This window comes from Urocampus carinirostris, chromosome 3, assembly GCF_059441175.1.
Source record: "Urocampus carinirostris isolate Australia breed hairy pipefish chromosome 3, RoL_Ucar_1.0, whole genome shotgun sequence".
Lineage (NCBI taxonomy): Eukaryota > Metazoa > Chordata > Actinopteri > Syngnathiformes > Syngnathidae > Urocampus > Urocampus carinirostris.
In genome coordinates, this window is record NC_142351.1 from 52,500,536 (window position 1) to 52,526,477 (window position 25,942).

Consider the following 25,942-nt stretch of genomic DNA (forward strand, 5'->3'; position numbering starts at 1 on the left):
CGGTCACCTCTAACTTGTGTTATTTAGTGCCTCCTAGTGGTTAAAAAAACAGTCATTAAAAAAAGTAATAAGCAAAAATATATGAATCATATAAACATGCAATTTATAAAATACTCATGGGTTGAGAAAAGTGCATTTATTTTACATAGCATGAGTCTCATAAGAAGGGAGCTGTCAACATTGTCGTCTTGCTGGTACAGTTAGCCTCACAAAAGGCTTGGCGAATAAATGAGAAGGAAAATGGTGTGTTTCATGAACTTTTTCTTTGATCGTTTGCTTTCCAAAAATCAGCACTAATTGAACTCTTGGACTTTTGCATGTCATTTGCATGGAGCTGCCAGTAAAAGTCAGGTAAGGACAGCTTACAAATAGCAAAAAATAAACTGAAATGACAGTACTAAAATACTAGCATTCAAAAATAAATTAAAATTTAAATAAAGATTTTCAATAAGCAGGCTGATAAGTGTTGTTTTAAGGTGAAGGTTACTGAACAGTTGTGTACATTCACAAAGTTTAAGGGAACAGTGTGAATCATTTAGCGTCTCCTAGTGATTATAAGTTTGTTCATAGGAAAAAAAAAAACAATTTATATATCTATCCATCCATCCATCCATTATCTGCACCGCTTATCCTCAGCAGGGTCGCGGGGGTGCTGGAGCCCATCCCAGCCTTCTTCGGGCAGTGGGCAGGGGACACCCTGAACTGGTTGCCAGACAGCCGCAGGGCACACAGAGACAGACAACTCACTCACCTATTCACACCTAGGACCAGTTTGGACTGGCAGATTAGTCTGACATGCATGTTTCTGGGATGTGGGAGGAAACCGGACGGGGAGAACATGCAAACTCCACACAGGAAGGTTCGACCTCGCGACCTCAGAACTGTGCCGCACACGCGCTAACCACTGCGCCAGAGTGCTGCCCTCATATATTTATATTTATATTTATATTTATATTTATATTTATATTTATATTTATATTTATATGCATTAGGAGGGAGTCATCTTTTTTCCAAGGGTACTACCAAAATAACAATAAAAATCTTTGATAAAGGCTGGGACCAAAATGTTGCGCTTAAGTCACTTTGAGTTTACATAGTTTGTATTGTCCCATGTGCTTTTTAGCACTAGTTTTTGGTTGCACTACACAATTCAGTAACATCTAGTGGTCAACTATTACACAGTATCCCTTTAAAGTATTAACATCACTTTTGTTTTCAATAATAGAAACGTACTTTTAGAAATGTATAATTTTGTATTAGTCATGAAAAAAATTGTTTGGATCCAATTGTATCTTTATCTTTGGTTAAAGTGGCTCGACATGATATTGTTTTGGACTGAGCCTCCAGACTTTTTCATTGCGTTGCACCTATTTAGGCCTCTGCTCGTCATTTCTAAATAACCTTAGAATCAGATTGACAACCTACATCTTACTCATAATTTGATTGACAGAGGAAGAAAGCAATATACAGTATAAACCTCTATGAACACCTGAAAATTCTGTAGATTTTTGATAGAAGCTCACCAGTGATGGGTCATTGCGATTTTCTTGTAAATTGGATTTCTAACTGACACAATCTTTTAGTAGTCGTGGTAACTTTGAGTAATTACAACCTGGTAATAACATAGTAACAACAAAATGTTGTTATTTTAGAAATGGTGCCCCTCGGTGCCAAACAGTAACAAAAAGTAGCTCTCAGCTTCAAAAAGATTAATGACCCCTGACAAACATATTTTGGAAAAAAAAAGTTTTCTTGTTTTACATTAACTTACAAATGAGCTCCTTTTTAATACAAACATCATGGATAGGTAAACCTTCAAGGTAAATGAAAAAGAACTTGAACACTCAATAAATACAACCCATAAAATATATATTTATTTGTGTTTTTCCCGGGTGACAGGCGAGGCCCTGCCTCACCTACCTATCCTGACTGTACGTCACTAGGACATTTATCTTTGTGTTATTATACAATCACGTTTATGAAACAAACAAAATGGCTCAGCGTTGCCGGGCAGGTGGGTCAGGCTGCTGAGCATGTGGTCAGTGGCCGGGACCTGCAGTACCGAATTTTACCACTAGAGAATGTTAGAGACCCCACGAGACCAGACCACAAGAAAGCAGACGTTGATTATTTTGGGGGTATTTATTGGGGGTGCCATGATATGAAACCTAGCTGAAAATTCAAGTCATGTGTAATTGTATAGACCTCAATCACACTCGCAGAGGCCTAAAGTACAACTGTGTAATATTTCCTGAAAATTGGTTCAGCCGTTTTGGGGCCTATAAGTCACATACATACGCACACACACAAATAAGGATTTATAAAGTAGTTTAGATTATGTAGATTAGATAGATAGATTATGTTTACATTCCAGAAAGAAGAGAATTGACTGCACACGCCCGTTGATAATCACACTCATCATCTGAAAGGCCGGCCTAAGTAGGTAGGCCTCGTCAGCGAGTGGCGACTGTATTTGGGCCACGCCTCCCCGATAAGCGCCGTGTGAAAAAGCCAGGCCTACTCTGCTCGAAGGAGCAGCAAGAAACGCAAAAATAAAAAGCCGTGGAGGAAGCCGGCACTCACCAAACGACGATTCCGAGCTTGAGCTGGTTTGCACGTTGACCATGTTGTCCTCGAGGAAGACTCGTGCTCGGTCCCGATTTGGTCGCCTCTCTGCAGCAAATGTGAGGGTTTGGCGACGGGCGTGTGAGCCAGCGAACAAGCGGGGTGTTGCTGGAAGGTTAGGCCGGTGCGGCCGCTCTTATCTTATTGATTTTCCTAATCTGGGCAAATGTGGGTGGGGAGGTTAAACAGTAACCAGCCTCGTATGGACAGCCATCTATATAGCGGCTGTTACCATGGAGACCTGATGATAGAAACTCAAACAGACATCAAATTATAATGTCCTCGCCGTTTTTTCTCATCACCACGCCACATCACAAATCGCTAGCTCGTTAAGTTGCTTTCCATTTTCGCTCACAGAAATCGTTCAAAAATGCGTGAATCAGGGAAACAGGTCTATTTTGTTTTTACAGTAATTTCTTGCCGTATCGCGGCTAACTTTTCATGATTCTGCTACTACACACATTTATCGTGCATTGTGTTCTGTATTCTGATTGGATAAGCAGTTGCTTCGCCCCTTTTCAGCCTGTGTCTGCCTGTGCGTCAATAACGGTCTAGATCTGACTTTAGGAACAACCATCCCACACTAATTAGAACCCCTCAAAAAAAGTATGGAATCACCACAAAAATTAAACAATTGTAAGGTCATTCCAAAGTGCAACAATTTGGCATTCAGAAATACTAAAATGAATTAAGAAATAATGTTGCAATGGTCAGTAAATGTTACTTTTATACAACAAGTGCAGGGAAATAAATGTAGAATCACTCAATTCTGAGAAAAAAAACATGGAATCGTTGCATTTTAAGTAGAAATTAAGGACACACCCAGTCAATTTCCCTTACTTATTTGTGGACCTGGCTTAGATGGAGTTTGCTCGTTGGTCAGCAGTTAAAAACACTGTATTTATTCACACCTTGGAGGGCTCTGGAACTAAGTAGATTGGCCAGAATCATTGCTCCAACAAGAGAGGCGCCTCTTGAGACCAAAGACAGGATAGTCAAACTTCTTGAAGAAGGTAACTCTACTTGTATGGTTGCCAAAGATGTGGGCTGTTTTCAGTCGGGTGTATGCAAGATTTGGACCAAGAACAAAAAGAATGGGAATGTTGTTGATGTCAAGCGAACTGGTAGGCCAAGGAAGACATGTAGGCGTTATAGACAAACAACTAATGGCCATATGTCTTGAAAACAGAAAATGCACAACAAGACAAATGAAGAGAAAATGGGAGGACGTTGGAGTCAATGTATGTGACAGAACTGTTAAAATCGCCTAAAGGAAATGGGATTTTCATATAGGAAAGCTAAAAGGAAACCATCGTTGACGCTTAAACACAAAAAATAAGACTGCAATGGGTTAAGGAGAGGCAATCATGGACTGTGGATGACTGGATGAAGGTTAGTCAGGAATCTGCATTGAACAAGGTAATGATGCTGGAAGTTTTGTTTGGTGCCGTTCCGGTGAGATTTTCAAAGAAAACATCCAAATTCCCACAGTCCTTAGTGGTATGTGACTGCATGTCAGGCATAGTCACTGGGGAGATGGCTTTGGTCAAATTACAATAAATGCACAAGTTTACTTTGAAATTTTGGACAGCTTTTTTATCCCTTCAATCGAAAAAATGTTTCCGGATGATGAATTCATTTTCCCTAATGACAATGTATCATGCCACAGAGCAAAAACTCTGAAAGCATTTCTTGGAGAAAGATGCAACCAGTCAACGCCAGGCCTGCAAATAGCCCAGATCTGTACCCAATCGAAAACATGTAGTGGAAATTGAAAATAATTGTCCACAGCAAGGCTCCGACATGCAAATGATGACCTGACAACTGCAATCAAAGAGAGTTGGCACCAGATTGATGAAGAATACTGTTTGCCACTCATCAAGTCTATGCCTCAGAGACTGCAAGTTGTCATAAAAGCCGAAGCTGGTGCAACTAAATCATAGTGATATGTTTTGATTGTTATTTGTCTGTTTTTCACGATTCCAGAATGGAGTGATTCCATATTTTTTTACCAGCACTTGCTCCATAAAAGTAACAATTACCGACCATTGCAATGTTTCTTCTTAATTTCTTTTAGTGTTTCTGAATCCCAATATATTGCACTTTGGAATGACCTTACGACCGTTTCACGTTTGTGATCTGAGTTTTTTTTCTACAGAATATGATGTCGGAGTGAGTACTTGTCCAAGACTGATGATTCCATAGTTTTTGCTAGGGGTTGTATGAGCAGCGACCTAAATATAGAAAAAAGGCCACCTCTCATTGAGTTAAAGGAATGTGCTGTTTAAACCAGGGATTAGAGGTAAAATCGGGCCCTTAAAATCCAGCCCGACCAGGCCAGACCTGTGGGTCTGAAAGCCCGAGGCCGCCCAAGCCCAACCCTGAAGCAAACCCATAATTTTGTATTTTATCCACCCGGAATCAGCAGTCTGGGCACTCAGGTTGCATTGCGAAAAAGGGGGATGAAATACATCGCACGAGCAGATCCTCCACGGAGAAAATTAGTCTAAGAACGGGGCGGCAGTAGCTCAGGAGGTAGAGCGCTCGTCTTGGGATCAAGGGATCCCAGTTCGAATCCCGACTCGTCCGTGTTACATGTCGAAGTGTCCTTGGGTAAGACACTGAACCCCTAATACTCCCAATAAGCAGGTTAGCGCCTTACATGGCAGCAAAGCTGCTATTGGAAAAATGTGGAGCACATTGTAAAGCGCTTTGGGAAGTCATTGACTTGAAAAGCGCTATATAAATGCAGATCATTTCATTTCATTTCATTTTAACAATGACAGGATAAAGACATGGATGATATCTTGATCTTCTAGAAAAATGAAAAATAAAAAACTTAAAATAAGAAACTAATGAATAAAATCATCAAAATGATGTGCTCTTACTACCATTTGATTTATTTCATTGTTTTTTTTCAGTTCAATCTTAATTTGATTTTCCTGCAGCACACCAGGCATGGTCTCGCTGCACACTAGAAGGCCCTTGTTTTGTTACATAAATCGTACGCAATTCGCAATCTCAAATTGTCTGACACATACAAAAGTTTGCTACTCCGTTAAAACAACCTTTTTTCCAGTACTTGTAAGGGTTTGAGGGGCAACGCCAGGACCAACACTTTACTCTGCCGTCAAAACAAATGCGGGATCCCATTGTACAAAAGATTGAACTATACTTTGACATACATACTGCATGTTGTGTCAGCAGCAAAACAAAAACGGCATATTTTTGTGTGCGCACAGCATATATGAGAGACCGCCAATTGCCTCATCGAGCATTTTCGGCCATAAAAAACGCATCAGGCCCCAGTTTTATGGCGCAGATATGTGTCGGATACTTGAACAGGAAAGTGCATTGAGCTGGTACAAACAGTGATCGACCACCAAATATACAACTGAACAAGTCGCAATATCTTGCTGTGTCCTTCTCTGTATTAGAATTAGAATTGTCTCTATTGTCATTGATAAAAATGTGGTTAAAATTGTTAACGAGACTAGACAAGGCAATCCAGGATGAACAGATAAATAAGCAAAAATGTTTGCAAACAGTTTTCGGACTAAAACGTTAGAAAGAAACTCGCTCTTAAAAGGCAATTACTTTTCAAGGCAACGAGTACTGTAAAGCTTTATTCCCTAATTTTTGGAACTTAACTGTCGTTACGACATGGTGCGTTACTCCGCTACATATCAAAAGCTTATCACGGAATACAATATCTTCTATTTGCTGACTGTTCTTCCTTCACTCACGATGTCGCCCTCTGTCTACCAGCAACATTTCTGGAAGGGTGTGCATGTTTATATTTACCTACAAAGTACAACTGAATAGTTATGGTGGCAGCGTCTTCAAACGTCACTGCTTATGTCATCAACACGCACCTTGACTCGCAGTTTATGAACCACTCATATAAAATACTATTTTTGGTAAGGGATTTTCTACCCCACATGAAATATAGGAGTCAAGTCAAGTCAAGTTTATTTGTATAGCCCTTAATCACAAAGAGTCTCAAAGGGCTGCACAAATCAAAGGCTATTGCAAAATATTATTACAGACTATTATGACACCATCCCCTCATCTAAAACCTACGCGAGGGCAAATTATACACATGTTATCAACATAAAGCTTAGATTTAAACAGTTCCACTGAGGTTGCAGATCAAATCTCAGGGGGAAGAGCATTCCACAGCACCGGAGCCCGGATGGAGAACGCTCTCAAACCTGCGGATCTCTTCTTGCCTCTTGGGATCACTAGTAGACCAGCCTTTTCTGAGCGAAGGCTCCGGACTGGAACATAGGGGGAAATTAAATCTGAAAGATATGAGGGAGCAAGTCCATGCATGATTTTGTATAATACCAAGAGAACCTTAAAATCACATCTTAAGCTAACAGGTAGCCAATGCAGGTTAGCTAAAATCGGGGTAATGTGTACAAACTTTCTTGTCTTAGTTAAAAGCCTCGCTGCAGCATTTTGTATCAGCTGAAGGCTCTTGATTTTGCGCTTGGGGAGACAGGAGAGTAGTGCATTACTGTGATCGAGACGGGAAGTAACAAACGCGTGAATTATAATCCCCGCATCTGACTGAGACAGCATAGGACGAATTTTGGCAATGTTGTGAAGATGGAAGAAAGCTGTTCTAGTAATATTGTTCACATGAGTTTGAAAGGACAGATCGGGGTCAAATATGACACCTAAATTTTTAACTGAGTTACTCTGGGTGATCTTACATTTGTCAATGTTCAGAGCAGTTTTTGAGAACAAGTCACGGCATTTAGATGGACCAATAACTAACATTTTGGTCTTTTCAGAGTTAAGGCGCAAGAGGTTTCCATGGTTATGACTCAGGTACAGCGCCTTCATCATCTTGTCACCCTTGTTTTTCGGTGTAAAGAGTCATCACCCTCTTCAAAGATGAGCCGGATTTTGGCATTGGTGGGCAGCAACATGTAACAATTTTTTGGTTTGAACAAATTTATTGACACTAATAACAGCAAACAAACAATGTGTGGTTTTAACAACCCTTCTCGACAATCTTAACAGAAATCAAGCATATTCACAATTTTGTTTTGTTTTGGTTTGAACAAATTTATTGACACTAATAATACTGAGACCAGATTCTAAATCACTGGGAAAAAAATATTTTGTTCCAAAATGTTGAGTATCACGTTGTACAATTCACATTGCATCATATGGAGCTTTCAGATTATTGTTGAAAAACAACCTTTGTGACAATGACGTTGCATCCTTTGCTTTTGTGACATATCGAAGAATCAAAGGTACTTTGTCCAATAAAGGACTTCGTTTCGTATATGTCTTATATTCAAATGATTTATGTATTTAAATGAATAATTAACTAGATGGATACAAAATATAATGGTTACTTCAAAAATAAAAAATCACTGATTTAAAATAAGTTACACAAATAAGTCAATAAATTGGTTCCATTCAAAATTAAAAATGCATAAATAATCCAATAAAATGGTTCCATTTGAAATACATAAAAACCTAAATAAATAGATGTCAAATGAAGACAGACTCACCAGGCGGCTGTCCAGAGTATAAAGAAGTGTGATTAATAAAAATATGTTTTGACCTTTTGTGTGAGCAACTCATGGCTCACGTACATGTAAATACGATAAGGAAGAATTTTGTTCTCATCTCGTTGAGAAAAAAGATCGTTAGCATAAATTATGCATAATTATAATATTCATGAGAAAAACTGCCTTACACATATGGTACTGTCCTAAATTTATAAAGGGCCCCCAAAACTCGACTGATATTCAATTTGGCTCTACCTGGTGGTCAGCAGGAGGAATTGTTAACAGTGCCGTCATTCCCAAATTGAGCAAACGACAGGACTCAAATATCTCTCTTGAAACGATGATGATGATGATGATGATAGGTGTTTTTTTGGGAATTGCAGGGAAATAATTTTAAACAGTGGGGATTTAATATACACTTTAGTATTGTTTGCGTGAGAATGCGGCGTTTGACAGAGAATAAGGGACAGCCCAAGTGGGCGGGGTCGGAACGAAACGAGCTATTTCCTGGTCAGCAACTACAACACGCCAAGGTAAAGTTGGGGAAAACTCATTTACAAGAGTAAGCCAAATTGATTGCGTTCCACAGACCTTTGATACTGTTTTCCACCGTATTCATTATACTATAAACTCTAACTTACACATTGGAGTTAAACTTTAGCCTGCTAGCATGCAGTCCGCAGGTCGACTAACGGCGCGTTCAGAACCTGCTTTTTTTGTTGTGGTTGTTTTATAACGTGATTGGTCCTCCTCTTAAACGCCGTAAGAGCAGATTACAATCGACGTTTTTTTTTCTTGTGAAAGTTTTGAGAGCACACTAACTGGGGAATTCGCCGACGGAGTGCTTGTTTTGGTCAGTGCAAGAGCTCGGACGGGCGGAGTCATTTTCCTGTCGCTTGAAGTGACTCCTTTGTGGTCCCTCGGACTTTTTACGTCACTTAAATCTTTTTTTTAAGCTAACACAACCAGAAGTGAATTTTTGATAGTAAACGTATGTTATTCAATGGGCTCTGGAGCCTCATGAGGCTCTTTCTTGCCACTACAGTGGCTCTCTGCGGCGTTTTCAAACATATTTGTAAACAGTAAAAGAAGAAGCGTGGGGGCAATATGTTTTTAAATCTGGTTCCTTTAGGAGGGCAATAACTAAATAAACACGTTTAAATGAGCTGTAAAAAGTTGTAGCTTTTATACTCACTGCGCCCATCTTCTGGCTTGTGTAATCATTGCAGCCTCTGTTATGCTCCTTATGTTGCGCGTGAATTTCGTAGACGCACTCCAATAAACTCTTCTTTTGGTAAACGTAAGATGAAAACAGATGGCTGTGGTTGAAAAAGTTATAAGGGCTCTTTGAACTCAGTTGGGCATTGTTACAGATACGTAATAGTGTTCTTTTTAGTAACAACTCAAACGACGCACCCTACCTTCAATTTTTTGTCATTGCTGTAAAAATGTTTAAAATAAACACATTGCTAGCAAATACCCTGAATCTTCCGTTGTTCACTACTCCCGGTTAATAGCAAATAGCGAAATATGATTTTTTTGGGGGGGTCTTTTGGCAAACTATCAAAAATCGTAATAAATCAAGCAATGCTCATTTTTGGATTGATAATGTTGAATGTTGCTTGGGTATCTATAGTGCATTAGTGTCATCTTCTGGAGACTTGCAGTAATGGCAGGTGTGGTGTGGTTTCTATTTGTCCAAGATCCAATTTGGACTTAAACAAGGTGTTCTTAAATGTGACTATGAAGAAAAATCTGAAAAGTCTATCCATTCTGAAATATTATTTTCAATATTTGGCAGCTTTACGTATGATTCACTTTATTTCTTCAAAAATTCTTATGTAAGGCTGTTTTTTTATTTATTTATTTTTGCTGCTCTGTACAGTTTTGTTTTATAGTCTATAATGGCTATTGGAAAATTTTTGATTGCTGGCCTGTGGACTACGGCAGTGCGGAAGTGAAGTGGTTAGTGCGTGTGTGGCACAGTTCTAAGGTCATGAGATCGAACCTTCCTGTGTGGAGTTTGCATGTTCTCCAGGTCCCTTTGTGGGTTTCCGCCGGGCACTCCGGTTTCTTCCCACATTCCCAAAACATGCATGTTAGGTTAATTGGCCAGTCCAAATTGTCTCTAGGTGCGAATGAGCGAGTGAGATGTCTCTGTGTGCCCTGCGACTGGCTGGCAACTGGTTCAGGGTGTCCTCTGCCCACTGCCTGAAGATAGCTGGGATGGGCTCCAGCACCTACGCGACCCTACTGAGGATAAGCGATGAAGATAATGGATGGATAATGGGCTCGTGGACTATGTTTTAACCAAGAATATATTTTGTTTTGAAACACTTGTTTTCATAGATGAACGTGGGCGTTGCTCACAGCGAGGTGAACCCCAACACGCAGGTGATGAACAGTCGTGGCATCTGGTTGGCTTACCTGCTGCTTACCGTCGCGTTGCACGTGGTCCTGCTCAGCATTCCTTTTTTCAGCGTGCCGCTTGTCTGGACACTCACCAACATCATCCACAACATGGTCAGCTACTCGCAATGCAAATGCATGCGTTTGTGAAAAAGACTACCGTAAATTCCGGACTATAGACCGCACCTGATTATAAGCAGCACCCACCACATTTTAAGAGGATAACCGCTTTTGTACTTACACAAGCCGCACCTGTGTATAAGCCGCGTGCGCCCACATTAAAACCTGCAACACGAACACAAAATTAACCGAAACACTACTTTGAGTCCCGCGATGTTAACTGGGCATAATATATTCAGTTCAACAACCACAGCCGGCAAAATGAACAGAAAATGATACCGGTACTTAACATATGATGCGGACCTGCAGAGTCCAGGTCCCGTTAAAAGTAATCCAAGGAAGAAAAGTGTATATTTCCAAAGGTAAGGGTGGGAAAAATATATATCCACTTTTGTCTGTCGTGTCCACAAACAGTCACCTTTACCGGTCCCCACTTCCCGTCATCCGCCGCGTCTGTTACGCTCCTTTGTTTTAATTGGTCAGTGCAAGACTTATCAGAATAAGTGTCCAAAATAAATACAAATAAATACATTACAAAAATATACAGTTGCAAATACATATTATACATGGTTACACATATTTACAAAGAAAGACGGTACACAGAGAGAGTTTTCAAAGCTTTAATAATAATATAACTTTCATCCCAAACCGTTTCTGTGAAGGGTAGCAAAACCCTACTAACAACACGCTCGCAATACACTTAACGGGTCTGTTAAAAAAAACATACCGTACATGTAAAAATCCTGGTAACCGTTCTCATCTTCCTCCCTATAACTGTCGTCATCAAAGTTGTCCTCCTTTAGAATGGGAAAAAGACTGCCATATAGACGTCGTCCCACGCTCCCTTATTATTATCTTTCAAAAAACTCGCAAGGCAAAGTGCGTGCAGTAGCTCTGTTTCCTTCTTTATTGGACTGCTCGATTGCGTTAAGCTTGTAAGCTGCGTTATGTGCCCTGAACTTGAGCGCCGCTGGCGGCTGTTAGAAAAATTACATAAATTGGCCACATCACTGAATAAGCCGCAGGGTTGAACGTTTGGGAAAAAAGTAGCGGCTTATAGTCTGGAATTTACGGTACTGTAATACCTCTTTATCGCGGTCATTGGGGACCAAAATATGCAATATGCAAAAATTGAAATTATAGCCCTGCTTCCCTTTTTAAAACATGTGCTCTGCTGGCCACTGCTTGCAGTAATATTGATAGGAAAACGTATCGCGGCAAAAATGGTGCGGTCCATTTTTGGCAGGCTAGGATGGCACGATTTAGCAGCCAGAATGGCACACCGCCTGACAAAAGTGCCTTGTGCCCGTTCCCGGCAAAATGGTATTGGGGATAATGCAATGGGGCCATTGGAGTAATTAATTTAAGCCGGAAATGCACTAATGACAACAACAAAGAGACAAGGGGCCTGTCAAAAGTGTGAACAGAAATAGGCGACTGGGGATAATGGTTCGCAACCACACAAGTGCAGTTCTCTTTTAGCGGACAGAATGTCAGAAAACAGTCGTCAGGCCTGGCAAAAAAATGTGCTCAGCTGGCCCTTGCTCGCAGCAATATGTGATCCAAGGATAATTGATTGCAGAATTGTTTTAAACCTACACAGAGGCAAATATGAAGCGCAAAGTAGACCACAGTAATGTACTTCAAAATCATGATTATACACCTAAACTACTACCCTGCCTTCCTTGTAGAACAGCTTTAAAAGAATTAAGTGTTGACAGGTTTTGCAATCTTACCAAATCTTTGTGTTGGAACAGGGCCGCACTGTTCTTGAGCCACTAGGGAGTTTTTGTCGTTTCACGAGTCGACATGTAAACAATGTTTGACATTTTTTAGGCAAATGTTAGCTTTTGTAACCTTTTTCTGAAAGACTCAACTGAGGATGAAATAGTTAACTTGTCAGCTTGAAATGATTTTGTAATAATTTATATTTGTAATTGATTTTTTTTGTATTGATTATATCTGCTTTTTCATTATGACCTTTATATTCCAGATCATTGCATTTAAGCCCTGTGCAGACGAGTTGCCACTAGTGAAAACCCCATTGGCGGTCAACGCCTTTGCTATCGCCTACAGTACACACAATAAGTCATATTTATTTATATAGCCCTTAATCACAAAATGTCACAAAGGAGGGCACAGGCCACAGTTACACCACCCCCTGATCTAAAACAGGCATGCAGGTGAGGAAAAACTAAAAAAAACCTCAGAAGAGTAAAATAAGAAACCTTGAGAGGGAGCCATTCAAGAGGTAATCCCCTTTCCAGCATTACCAGGCTGCATTGAGGAATAGTCCACAAAAGGTAGTCCTCAATCAAGTGACCATTCAAATAGAAAAATCGGTGATGTACCATATATTTGTCACCCTTCTGCGTTAACCAAAGTTTTCTGTGGGAACATCAGTTTGGTACTGGTAAGGCCAATGTACATGAGAAGAACCGCATGGTAGAAAAGGACAGCATGCCGATCTAAAACTATGTGTAAAGTACATTCTCAATCACAACACCATCTGCGGTCAATGTTTTTGACGGTTGTCACGGTGACTGACTTCTTCTCATCAATTTCTGCTCGTCTTCATATTTAAGGGACCAGGTGACATCTCAAGGTAGATGCAACCTGGGCAATTATTGACAAATTTATTCTCCCGAAGGGTGTCTGAAAATTTTCAGATGTCACCACAATGTTTTGCATAAAAGTGCATGTGTCGTGAAAAAGATGAGCTCGCCGTTTTCTCCTGTACGCTGCCCTAGTAGAACTTGCCGACTGAGTGCCTTTGGCGCCTCGCCGCTTTCCTCTCAAAATTACTGTTTCGATTGTAAATGACCCCAGTTGTGTGCAAGGTTTTAGTGGGATTTAGAGCCCTCTTGTGGCCCTTGAGAAAGTGCACCCACCCCCAAAAAATTATCCCTAGACGTACACTGGATGACCACCCCGATAGACTGGAGGGCAAAAAAGGTATCAATGTCAAGCCACTGTTTTTTGTAATTTTGGTATTGATTTGGTGCATGTTTTGGGAGCGTGTGCAGGCCATGTACCTGTTCCTGCATACAGTGAAAGGCACGCCCTTCGAGACGCCCGACCAGGGTAAAGCGCGCCTGCTCACACACTGGGAACAGATGGACTATGGCATCCAGTTCACCGCCTCACGCAAGTTTCTCACCATCTCGCCCATAATTCTGTAAGTTGCGACCAAATATATCACCAGAGATCATTTGGATTGACATTGGTGGTCTAATAATGATCTTGAAGCTGTCGACCATAGGGAGGAGGTCAAATGTAAAAAGATTTTGAAACTAAAGTAAAACGTTCCATTTTATATCACGAGTATTTAATTGTGAAAAGGACGTCTCAAAAACTGCATATTTTTTGTCAGAAAAATGTAACGCCAAGAATGTTTTCTAACATTGCTACAAGTTTAAATATTTTTGAGTAGACACTGATACCAGGTATCAGTATGACTACTTATGATACATATTAAATTAGCAAACTACCAAAAACATAGCAATAACAGATTACAATATTGCATCTTTTCTGATACGTATTTTTGTAATTTATCTTTCCTCAGGTTGGCAAGAACTTGATTCGCTAACCCTGTGTTTTATAGTTATCTTTGCAAGAATGCATGCCGTTGCTCCATATTGTTGCTTACTTCCAGCAATATGCCGAGCTAATATTCATATCAGTAGGTGGCAACAGAAAATCTTTTTTCCTTTTTACATCCCAATTATCTGCTCATGACATAGTGCGGCACATTTAATAACTTTGTTTTGATGAAGCCTGTTTTTAGATCGCACTTGCCCAAAAAATTGAAATTTTCGCACATTTTGCTGATATGAACTATTTTTACAAATAAATAAGTTAGAAAATCGTAAAATAATTGTTCCACTGGCAGATAATTTCTCATTTTAAGTATAATCGTGATTTCTTTCTAAAATGTACATTTTCTTTTTAAAATTTTAAAAACAGGTTTAAAATATATGCAATTCCAAAGTTATTGCAAAATGACTAACACATATTACCTTCTGAGCCAGTGACCCCAAATAAAGGGAAAAACTTAAAATGAATAAACATTTTCTGTAGAAGGTCTGCCTTGGCTCCTCAAAGGTTGGGAAACACTACCTTGAAAGTAATCAGCCCGATATCTGCTTAGCCACTCCAAACATATTGAATACTAAGATTAAATGACTTGTGATACACGATAAACATACTGAAGTTGAACCCAGATAATGTGAAATGTTTGTGGTTGCCATTGATGCCAATGCAAGAAGCTGATCGGACGTGGTTCACTTTTCCTGCAGCTACATTCTGGCCAGCTTTTACACAAAGTACGATCCCGCGCATTTCCTGGTCAACACCTGCTCCCTCCTCAGCGTCCTTTTACCCAAGTTGCCACAATTCCACGGAGTACGAGTATTTGGAATCAACAAATATTGACGAGTGCACACTGGAATATCAAGCAAGTGCAAACACTGGACTTTAACTTTTTGTTGTTGGTGTGTTTCCTAATGTGGTGAAACTTGTTACCTTTTGTACATTGGAAATATCTCTTGCTCTTTTCTTCAGCGACAGCATTTGGCATTGCTGCTGATGACGGGGACACTTTGAACCTTCGGCATTTTGCATGCTTCAGGAAAATCCCCTTTACCTTCTTTGGGATTGTTTTGATTAATGGGACAACTTCCGTCTCATTGGTAAATAAAGACCCTAAGATGTCTGTCAACTTGTGAATTTGGTGCCAGCATTCCAACTTTTAATGAGCAGGTTTTCAGAAACGGTTGTCATTTCACACAATAAAAACCTTTTGTCTTAAATGTTGATTATTGAACCTTTGGTTTTGATTGGGAAATTATAACTTGTTATAACTTGTCTTGCAGATTAAATCAACACAACATACAAATTCTCAACATTTTATGAGAAATGTACTTTAATTTGGAGCATCAAGTCAGCAACTGAAAAAACATTGGCTGCATCATATCACAGCAGGGGTTTTTTCTGTGCCCTAGGTGTGCTCAAACACTACTTCTGTGAAACTACATTTGCAATTTTAAAACACGCTAAGTGCCTTAATAAATCCAACCCGCGCTGGCCTGCGGGTATATAACCCAAACCACAACTTGGTTTGAGGGAATTAGCCCTAAAGTAAACCTGGTGCTTTACTTAGGCACCAAAGTGTGTGCTTTGGCTGAAGTACGCAGCTTTGGGTTTACTTGGGCCGGAGTCCCTCAAATCAAGTGTGCGCATTTTAGTGGCGAAGTACAGCGAAATAAAACTCAATGAAATGGCAAAGAAAAAGAAAATACCTTTCTGCAGATTACAAGATGTAAATAGTCAAATATTTGGCCGGAAAGCAGAAAGTTTGTAAGGCTTGTAAGCTATTGGCGAGAAGCGGAAATGATATCTGACGTAAGCGACTTAGAGGTAGAAAAAGGAAGCGGTGCATCTTCTCCCGTGACACAGAGGATGACATTTTCTTTGAATTTACTGATAAGGAGTTAAACTGATAGTTGGTAAGCATGTTCTTTATGATAAATTTACCTGAATAATTAGCTTCAGTGCCTAAGTGCACATTTCGGAGCCAAAATTTAGCGCTAAAGTGTGTTACTCAAGTAAAAATACTGTTACTTCAGAAAAAATACGACTCAACTAAAAAGCAGTCATTTAAATAATTACTTGAGTAAAAGTGCATGCTGTGCAGATCCCCCACGAAGGAATAAATGTGTGAGAGAAGCCTGGCTCAACTTAATGATTGACATTTTATGCCCACACTGTCCATATTTCAAGTTGTTTTGCTTGTTATTCAAATCTACTTTTACCACCAGGAGGCCAAAATGATACCAAATGTCCGTTTAACAAACTCCAACAGGTATTTGTTTATATTCAGAGCTGTGACCAAGAGACAAATGTTGACTTATTCTCTCTATGTTTTTATTCAGAGCATGCATCACTTTGACTTGCTGTTTTTTTGACAATAAATGACATTCCAAAGAGAATCAAAATTTTGTCATTCACTGATCCCTTCACCGTCTTGGTCGTCGGAGCACCTCTGAGGACACAACTGTTCTTGGCCTGTGTCTAGGTTCTGGAAAAGTTGACAACAGTCCCTTATTTGTTATCGCCCAAGTTCTTTTTCGGTATTCCTCTCCTGCCTCCTTATACTTTGCCCTGGAGAATAATCTTGGCCAGCCCTGAAGATCCTATGACGTGACTATTCCGCTGCAGTTTTTGTCTGTGCACACTCAAGTTCTTTGTATGGTCCAATGTGCCTCAATCCCAGCAGTTGGACAATCTCAGCGGACAACTTTGATGCCGCCATCTGGAGGTGGGAATTAAAGCTTCAATAAGACGTCCCCTGTGGTCATTGTCCTTCTTTGGTGGTTCAGCTTGGTGTCATATTGACACTACAGTGACAAGGCATTGATTCTTATTGGAAGCCAACAAGTCAGGGAAAGTGTGAACATTCCTGACAGCTTCATTACTGACCAGCACTACCCATGCTCAAGCCAAAGCAGAGGCCGCAAATATGAGCACCTTATTTGCAAGTATGGAAGCATGGCTAAATGTAGAAAAAAAGGGACCGATGCAGAGCTTTAAGTGCTAATGCTACAGAGATGCAGAAGATGCAATACCTGAAGCATCAGTATCAGATAGGGTAAAAACAGAATGCAGGAATATGTAGTTTCAATTCAGACTTTCTGAACCTCAAGGCACCCCATCTCTGCCCCCTACCAATGCCAACAATGGCCACTCAGTTGAACATTAGAGATGTGAAATGGATCACAAAAGTTTCAGATAAAAGCCTCTGCCGAAAAGCAGTAAGCTGAATATTGAAGACAATCACACACATTTCATTATTTCCTAGGGAAGATGAAACTTCAAAGTTTGAAACAAATAATGTTCTAAATCCATTCTCACCTCCATTCATGTCTCACTAAGATGCACCAGCAGGCATGTTACATTCTGCTTTTATACAAACATAAAAAACTAATGTCTCACACAAAGTGCAGTGCAAAAGTCATGCACTTCGTTTTGTGCTACTTTTTTTTACAGTAGTCAATATGACTTGCAAGACATCAACTTATGACACTCAGCTTACTTGGGTGATGACAAATTCACCAATTTCATTTGTATAAGTCAGAATGTGGAAAAGGTTGTGTAACTTTTTTCAGCGCCATATTGATTAGCATCTGTCCAAGATACTCCACTGAAAACTCTCTCACCTGGGATGCTAACCAACCGAAATGCCAATTTCCATTATCACATTTATTAGGAATTCTTCGGCGCTCTTTGAATCAGCATTCTGGTTTTCCTTTTGAGAATAAAATTGTTCTGAGACCCCCCACAGTCTTGTACAGAGAATTTCAAAACCAAAATGTCCTTGGCTTCAAGTTGTGGCACTCCCTCGAAGATTGATGTCTCTAGTATGGCCAATGCTTCCGACACACTATGTGCCCAGTCTTTTACGTGTTACCGGTGGAGCAGTTGAGAGCCATCAGAATCGGCAGCAGTATGATCATTTTCCGAAGGCGTCTGCGCCAGCCCGTTGTGGCACAGGCTAAATGAATCTTCTTCTTCGTCCGTGTCAAAAAAGTCTTTCCAGCCGTATTCCTGCGCGTGCATTGACACCTCGTTGGCCATCAGGTGGGAGGAGCCTTCGATGAAATCGGCAAATCTGCGCAATGGACAAATTGCATCTGGTTTGCAAACGCTCAAAAGGGAACAACACCTTTGACAATCAATTGTAAAAGCCCTAATAGTTTTTTTTTGGTTGAGATAAAAACCAAGCTGACACCTCTTGGGGGACTGAAGCCTGCTGACTGCTTTCCACGGGCTGCAGTCGCGACTGTTGCAGTACTTGCGTAGGTCGTCTAGTGCGCGCAGAGTCTCCTCCTCCCCTTGCTTGCGATACTCTTCCTCGGTCAACAGACGCCGCTTCTCCGGCATCCAGTCAATGTACCAGCGCATTTTCCTGCATAACAGCAAAATCCGTTAACACAACTGGTTACAGTTGTGACAATTGGACTCAAGGGGGTAGAGCATGCGAAGTACACCATGGGTCCACTCCTGGACTGCTGCTATTTGACAGCTGCCACTCCAGCTCAGTTCATTTTAAGGTAGGGTGCTTTGTTTGAGGTGTCCTAAAACATGGGAAAGTTAAATACTTTCTCTATTAAGTGTGCGTTAATGCCCAACTGAGTTGAATAAGCACTTTTTCCGTCACCGCGTCTATCTGACTTTATTTTACATTTTGCAAAGCTGTTTGGTGCAGATCCCATCAGTTAGAAGAAATGGAGTTACATCATGCTCGTATGTTTTTTCTGTTGCTATTTGTTAGCGTAGGGCGGATGATTCATCATTTTCACTACATTTGCTTAAAATGTAAGGTATTTCAGAGCACTTCCTAAAAGAAAATAACTAAACGGACAACATCACAATGTTAGCTGTTAAGGTCAATTGTGAACAGTTTGCTCGGTACTATCAAGTCATTGTTTAAACAGTAGAAAATCTTTTCGATGAAATTAATACTGTTTTACGAAATTGTTAACTGCTGTCAGCACAACCCAAAAAAAAAACACGTATTCTAGCACTGAAGTGACATGTGCATGATTACTTTTGGTGCATGCACCAACAGCACCGAGCAAAAATAATGCAAAAAATACAGTTATTTGTTGAAAAGAATAGAAAGTACCTTTTTTTGTGAAGCTATCCAATAAATGCCTATGCTTAATTTCAACTGGCCTTGTAATTCAGTATCAATCCTTTTAATTGCCCGAGTATCCACAATTATCCCATATTTCGTTAGGTAGAGATGGGTGAAAAAATTGTCAATTAACAAGATCAATGTACAATTGGTTGGATAATACATTCTCCGTATTGTATTAATTTGGCATCATTTTTGTGCTCTTGCTTCCGTGTCTAACATTTTCGTTTTGTTTTGATTTTTTATTGGGCTGAATCTGTCAACATGCACGCAATTGCACGTGCATCATGAATGGCAATGCAATGATGACTAACACCAGAGATGGCGGCCATGAGTTAAAAAGTTCTAAATTTCGTACAGCTCCTTTAGTATTGCAACCTTTTTTGTTGATCAAACCCCAGCTTTTGAAAAAAAGTTCTTCTCAATTTTATTAATGAAGGCAAGGCAAGTGCCTATTTTTTTCATGTGCTGCAGTTCGCAGTGGGCATACAGAAACAAACAAAACAGAAAAACAATCGCAATTGTTTCTTCTTTTTTAAAACTTATTGGGCAATTACCACGCATCATTAAAAGTGCATAGACATCGCTAAATTAGATAAATACACGAAAACCAACTACGCTTTGAGAAAAGATGCAAACCTTTTTTTTAATGTGCAGCGCGGGCAGAAAGGGTGAGGCGCGCAAACCGCAAAGTGTACATACCACATAGGTTATTATAAAATTGCAGGCGACGCGACACTCACCTGGCGGCAATGAAGGTCAATGTGACGGGGTACTCCAGATTCTTGGCCAGCACAGCGGCTACGATGACAGCTAAGGAGACGTGCTGGATTTGAATTCCCAAATAAATGAGCAGCAGCCCGAGCAGCTGCAGCGTCCAAGAAAGGATGTTGATGCTCCTGTCGTCTACCAAGGGGCCGTAGCGGTAACACACAGCAAAACTAACAAAGCCAACCACACCCACATAACCTGCAAGCGAGAAAGTCAAGTTGCCATTATTGAAATATCAGACGTACTTGGGAAATGTATTTTTGCGAAATCATCATTAAAATCTCTTGGATATCTAATGTTTGAGTATTTGCAAAAAGAGGAACATTTCCAGCACTGTAACCTGAATTAGAAAAAACCCTCATTTTCTTTTTCCAGATACCACGTTTACTAGGGCTATACGCCAGCATTTACATCAGTAAGACTCGTGCAGATAATATTTAAATGGTCGTACACTACCAGATTTTGTCACACTTCTGTTATTGGGGTAGTAAACCATGACTATGATTTTTTTTTTATCTGCACGCACAGCAATTCAAAGCATATTTGCAATAAAATTGGTAACAAATTTTGCAATTTGCGTGTGATGGCAGCTAACATTTGCAGGGTACGTGGTGTTCAAAATAGGGCTGCAGCCAACGATTATCTTAACAATCAATTAATCTGACGATTATTTTTTTTAGATTAATCGATGAATTCGGATTCGGATTGGCAGGCTAGGATGGCACGATGAATTCGGATTTTCCTCTGTATTTAAACATTGAAATTTTGTGGACAAATAGGAAAATAGTGCGCAAAACAGAATATTCTACAATATTAAACCAAAAAAAAAAATCAATGTCAAATAAACAAAATAAGTTTTTTATAAAGTGCAAAAAAAGGCATTGTTGTTAATAAAGGGAGTTTTTGGAACAAGAAATCGTTGCAAATCTGAAAACCCAGTGACACGTATAAACATTAAAATTCCAAGTGTTCGTCAAATAACTTAACATTAAACAATAATACGTACAAATCAATGGTATGCATCAGCAAATGTATAATTCTTTTAAAAAGTGCAAAGATTTGTGTTGAATTTGAGCTTCCATAGTTTGTATTCTTCCAGTGTTTTTTTAACACTCCTTATCGGTTGCAATATACAATACAGTGACACATAGAGGTCAAATTGAGTTTGCATGCCATGGACACTGCTAGGCGATGAATTTACCCATTTACACATCTTCAAGTGATTCATGAGTGTCATCTCCAAATGCAAAAACAAACAAACCAGATTTCCAAGTTTTCGGTTGCCTGACACAATTTGGTTCCTGTAATAAAACACCTTTGTTGTGTTTTGCATTGGCACCTACCCAAAGCCACAGGCCAATGTTCTCTGAGGATCACGTTGAGGTTCCTGCAGACTAGCTGTATGGCATACAAAGAGAAGGACCAGCCGCCGACAATAAGGACATAAAACGGGCTTTTCTGTGGGGCGACAGAAAAACTGGAGCCGTTACAGAGTCCTAGATGAGCGTCCCCTTTCAGAAGGTTGCAAGCGTTACTTTTGGTAAAAGACGAGCCAGGATAAAAAACAGAATGATGAGGGACGCCATCATTCCTGTGCCCATGCCAGCTGAGTAGAAGAAAACTGGACTCCTATTGTCAAAAACAACAGGTTAGGAGTAAGATGCACCTGTTGCCAAACCTGTCAGGATGGGGGATGCAGTCACCTGCTAAGGGGGCCAGCAAAGACAAAAAGCAACGCTCCCACCAGGAAAACCAAAAACAGAGAGAAGTCGAACTCTGGGGGGAAAAAAGGATAAACATGAGTGTGGGTAAGCCCAAAGCAGACTCTATTGAAGGCAGAGAAAGCAAACGCGGTAGCAACATACTGCGCAGTGACTTGACCGTGTACTTGGTGGTATCGCTGGGCTGGATTTTGAAGCACGTCTTGTTGCTGAACAAGGGAATGTTGATGGTGGTCTCATTGTGGCCTTGACGCAGCAAACTCTGAAACCAACCCCACATGCTGAAGCCTTCCTTGTGTTGCAGCTCCTCCTCGCCTTCCACCGTCTCAGCTCTAAACACGTTAGAACTCCAAATCCGGACCTTTCTCCACAAACATTCATGAAAAACACGGGGGAGGAACCATGGATGCACAAAAAGTTTTTAAATATATTTTATAAAATGTGGGGTTTCAAGAATAAATTTTAACTGTTTATGGTTTAGTCTTTATTTTTTGGTAACTCAAAATTTCTCGTAATGAAAGGCGGGTTGGGTTGTCCTTAAAAAGTTGAAAGTAGAATCTTGTCTTTGTTACAAAGGTGTTAACAATGCGCAACCGAGTTCAAAGAGCCCTTATCATTTTTCCAAACACACTTTTCTACTTTTATCTTACTCTTAGCAAAGCTGTTCGCATGGAACATGTAGCAATAGCGGTAGGAACCAATAGGTGGAACTAAAGTGCCCGTGTTGGGAGCCGACTGGGAACACTAAAAGTAACGCTATGTTTTGAGATGTCAATGAGTTTAGATGTATGGTTAAAGCAGCATGAAAAGATACACTCGTATAGTGAGTATTAGTCATACAGATAATGTACAGTATACAAGATCCTCGTCACAGAACATATTGGGAAGGTGGAGTAGTAACCTCAAGCTTCACCCTGTTTTATATTTTGTTTCTATTTGTTAGTGTAGCTTGAAAATTGTGAAAGTAAGAAAAGGCCTACTTGAAGTACATTCCAAACACGAACCCCAGGAAAGAAGAAAAAAACAAGTTTGAGTGATTCTAAGAAATACACATACTTGCATGCACCACATAGAAAGCTTGACAAAGGCTGCAATTATGATTAAAGTCACGAGATGGTGGCAGCAAGTAAAAAAAGTTTTGTACACCTCCTCTATAAAAGACACCGAGGAACAGAGTATCACAAACACTTGCAATGTTTTTTTTCTGTTGTATTTGCATTCAGGACATTGAATCTATTTTGGTGGGTTGAAATTGGTCATAATTTGTGTCATATTTTTTAAAAATCATTTCTCCTCTACGGTGAATTGTCCGTCGCACCTTACCTGAATTCTTATCCAGGTTTGCCTCCAGTTTGGTACGATGGTGTTTGTGTAGCAGAACAGGTTGGTGCCTGATAGTTCATGCGTCGCACCATCTTTGAGATTGATAATTGAAGCCTTGTTACCTGGATTATAAAAGCACAAACACATACCAGTCAATTTATGTTTGCCCCATGTCTTATGTCTTTTTAACATTTCCATTTGTTTTCAAAATTCTTGTGCAGATTTTTTTATAGGCTGCTACATATAATAAACAAATCTGAATTTACTGCAAGTGGGGAAAGAAATAAGAAATGTGCTGAAACAGTTGTTTGTATCGTTTATTCGTTAAAAATATATATGTTTACACAGACTACCTTTGATTTTTTTATTCTAAACAGTATGTCTTGCTGTAAGGTGTAAATAGGTGCCGTGTTATTTTTGTATGGTTTATTATTGTTCCATAAAAGGATCTGAATTCATTAATAAGGGGAGCAGTTGGCTGAGGTTGATAGCTATGCAAACATCAATAGGCTATTATCGCAGCATTGGCATATCTACAACTGGGTGACTGTTTGCAGAAGCCACTTGGTGAAATTCACGCTTCATTATGCAACATGAATAAAACCAAATATAATTTGCACTAACTTTTTAATTCCACGGGTTTTCCCAGTTTAGCCACAGCTTTGAAATTTATTTTGTATCACTCGAGTAGCCCAAATTACAGTCAACCAACTTCTATCAAATACTTTGAAAAAAGACAGACATTTAATAATGTAATTTGAATTTAAATAATTCGAAAATCGGTGTTTAGTGGTGTGTGGTTTTGCTAAAGCAGCTGCAGTGCATCATGCGTTTGATCAACATGTTGCAGTGCCACTTAGGATTCGCGCAAGCTAACTTTGAACTCGTTCTGAGGCTAAACAATCACAAGCTCTTTCTCGTCACACGACTCCGTGTGCAGTATGTAAATTGTTAAAACATATATTACCTGTGGTCCGCGACAAAAGAAGCAAGAACAACAACATGAGCACCCTTAAGATTGAGAAATGATTCCCTGGCGTGATCATTCGGTTTAGTTCTTTCATGCATCCCGCCATGATTGTAGCATTTGGATTACTGTCGTTAGCTCCGCCCACTCGCCGTGTGGTTTATCGTCACAAAAATAACAGCCAATCAGAACATTGGACTGTCAGATTTTTGGGGGGTATTTCTTGAGAAACCTTTATTGATATTTATTGCCTGGTGACGGTGTTTAGAGCGTTGCTGTTCGAAAGGGATATTTAAAGGGGCCGTATGTGTTATTTGGCACCTCCCTGTGATAAAAACTCCATTCATTTAAAAAACACTGTTGATTAAAAATATCTGCATTTTTCAAAATACTCGTAGGTTGATAAATGTTCATGTACTTTACCTTACATGGGTCTCACCTAGAGGGAGCTGACATAATTGTCCGCCATTTTCCTGCTAGAGGAAGCACAGCACAAATCTCACAAAAGGGTTAGGCAAAAGAAAGTAAGAAAAAACATTTTTGTTACTTTACCATAGTTTATATTCTGCTTTGTGCTTTTTAGCACTCGTTTTTGGTTGCACTACACCACTGGTCTTCGACATTGTGCCCGCATGCACCAAGTAGCCGCCTATGAGCACTTGAGGATCCCTTGTTCTAAAAATAGCTCATCAGTGATGGGTATTAGTGAATTTCTAGGAAATTTGATTCCTAACTTGTAATGAGAAATCAATGACAAGATCATTGTCTTTAAAAACAATGCTGTTATTGTTGACTGTTCTTATTTGTAACCTACTTCTAATAATTACAACTTTCTATTAACATATTAATAACATTGTAACAACATAGTAATAACATAGTTTGCAGTTTTAGAAATGCATTCATAACTGGTAGCCCTTTGCCCTAATCAGTAACAAAAAAGTAGCTCTCGGGTTGAAAACAGTTGGCAACTCCAGCATTACATTATACAGCAACATGTGGTTAAATAATACACACTCTCCCTTTAAGACAGGAGTGAGCAAACTACAGCCCACGGGCCATGTGCGGCCCATCAGGACAGTTAATCCGTCCCACTAAACAAAATGGTCAAAATATGATGACAGTATACTGTATGTACATTTATTCATAAATGAAAAAATGAGCTACTTTTCCACAATTGGCCCCTTGGCCAAACTTTATACCCCAATGCGGCCTGCGACTCCAAATAATTATGCACTCCTGCTTTAAGACATGAGCATTTGACTGGTATATTAAGAGCTAGTGCAGCACGGCAGTGCAGTGGTTTGTGTTTGTGCGTCACAGTTCTGAGGTCATGAGATCGAACCTTACTGTGTGGAGTTTGCATGTTCTCCCTGTGCTTGCGTGGGTTTCCTCCGGGCACTCAGGTTTCCTCCCACATTTTAAAAACATGCATGTCAGGTTAATTGGCCGGTCCAAATTGTCCCTAGGCGTTAATGAGCGAATGAGTTGTCCTGGCTGGCAACCAGTTCAGGGTGCCCACTGCCCAAAGATGGCTGGGATGGGCTCCAGCACCTCCGCGACCCTACTGATGATAAGCGGTGCAAATAATGGATGGATGGATGGATTAAGAGGTAGTAATAAATTATAGTGTACTAATTTATTACATAAGAACAAAAACAATATTAAAGGTGTCTTAGAAATATTAAATGCTGTGATAGAAGGTAATAAAGTAAGTACCTGTAATGCATATCCTAACTATTTCATTGACAAGAGCAGTGAAAATTTATATTTAAAT

The 25,942-nt window shown here is 39.9% G+C and overlaps 2 protein-coding genes across 8 annotated transcripts in view; one reads left to right on the forward strand and one right to left on the reverse strand.

Annotated features, from left to right (window-relative positions):
• Positions 1-15,503, forward strand: part of ormdl2 (ORMDL sphingolipid biosynthesis regulator 2) — a 32,387-nt gene extending 16,884 nt beyond the window's left edge. For 2 of the 7 annotated variants that reach the window (XM_088332393.1, XM_088332388.1), the window contains exons 2-4: positions 10,509-10,682; positions 13,715-13,866; positions 14,987-15,503. In XM_088332393.1, the coding sequence (XP_088188519.1) occupies positions 10,509-10,682; positions 13,715-13,866; positions 14,987-15,122 (462 nt within the window). In that variant the 3' untranslated portion in view covers positions 15,123-15,503. The other 5 variants (XM_088332389.1, XM_088332390.1, XM_088332391.1 and 2 more) reach the window with 5 other exon arrangements.
• Positions 15,504-17,906: 2,403 nt separating this feature from the next.
• nemp1 (nuclear envelope integral membrane protein 1) lies at positions 17,907-24,347 on the reverse strand. Its single transcript, XM_088332387.1, has 9 exons — positions 24,169-24,347; positions 23,202-23,323; positions 22,023-22,239; positions 21,861-21,933; positions 21,693-21,786; positions 21,501-21,615; positions 20,130-20,355; positions 18,478-18,654; positions 17,907-18,357 (listed from the first exon to the last, which is right to left on the reverse strand). Exons 1-9 carry the CDS (start codon positions 24,275-24,277, stop codon positions 18,153-18,155), a joined length of 1,338 nt encoding a protein of 445 aa, XP_088188513.1. The 5' UTR covers positions 24,278-24,347; the 3' UTR covers positions 17,907-18,152.
• Positions 24,348-25,942: the final 1,595 nt, after the last annotated feature.

Bases quoted from the DNA above. Each gene is read 5' to 3' on its own strand.
- nemp1 (XM_088332387.1), bottom strand. From the start codon at position 24,277: ATGGCGGGATGCATGAAAGAACTAAACCGAATGATCACGCCAGGGAAT. The intron at 22,240-23,201 runs GTAAGGTGCGAC...TTGTGGAGAAAG, and splicing joins AAACCTGGATAAGAATTCAG to GTCCGGATTTGGAGTTCTAA. The intron at 20,356-21,500 runs GTAGGTGCCAAT...TCTCGCTTGCAG, and splicing joins ACATTGGCCTGTGGCTTTGG to GTTATGTGGGTGTGGTTGGC.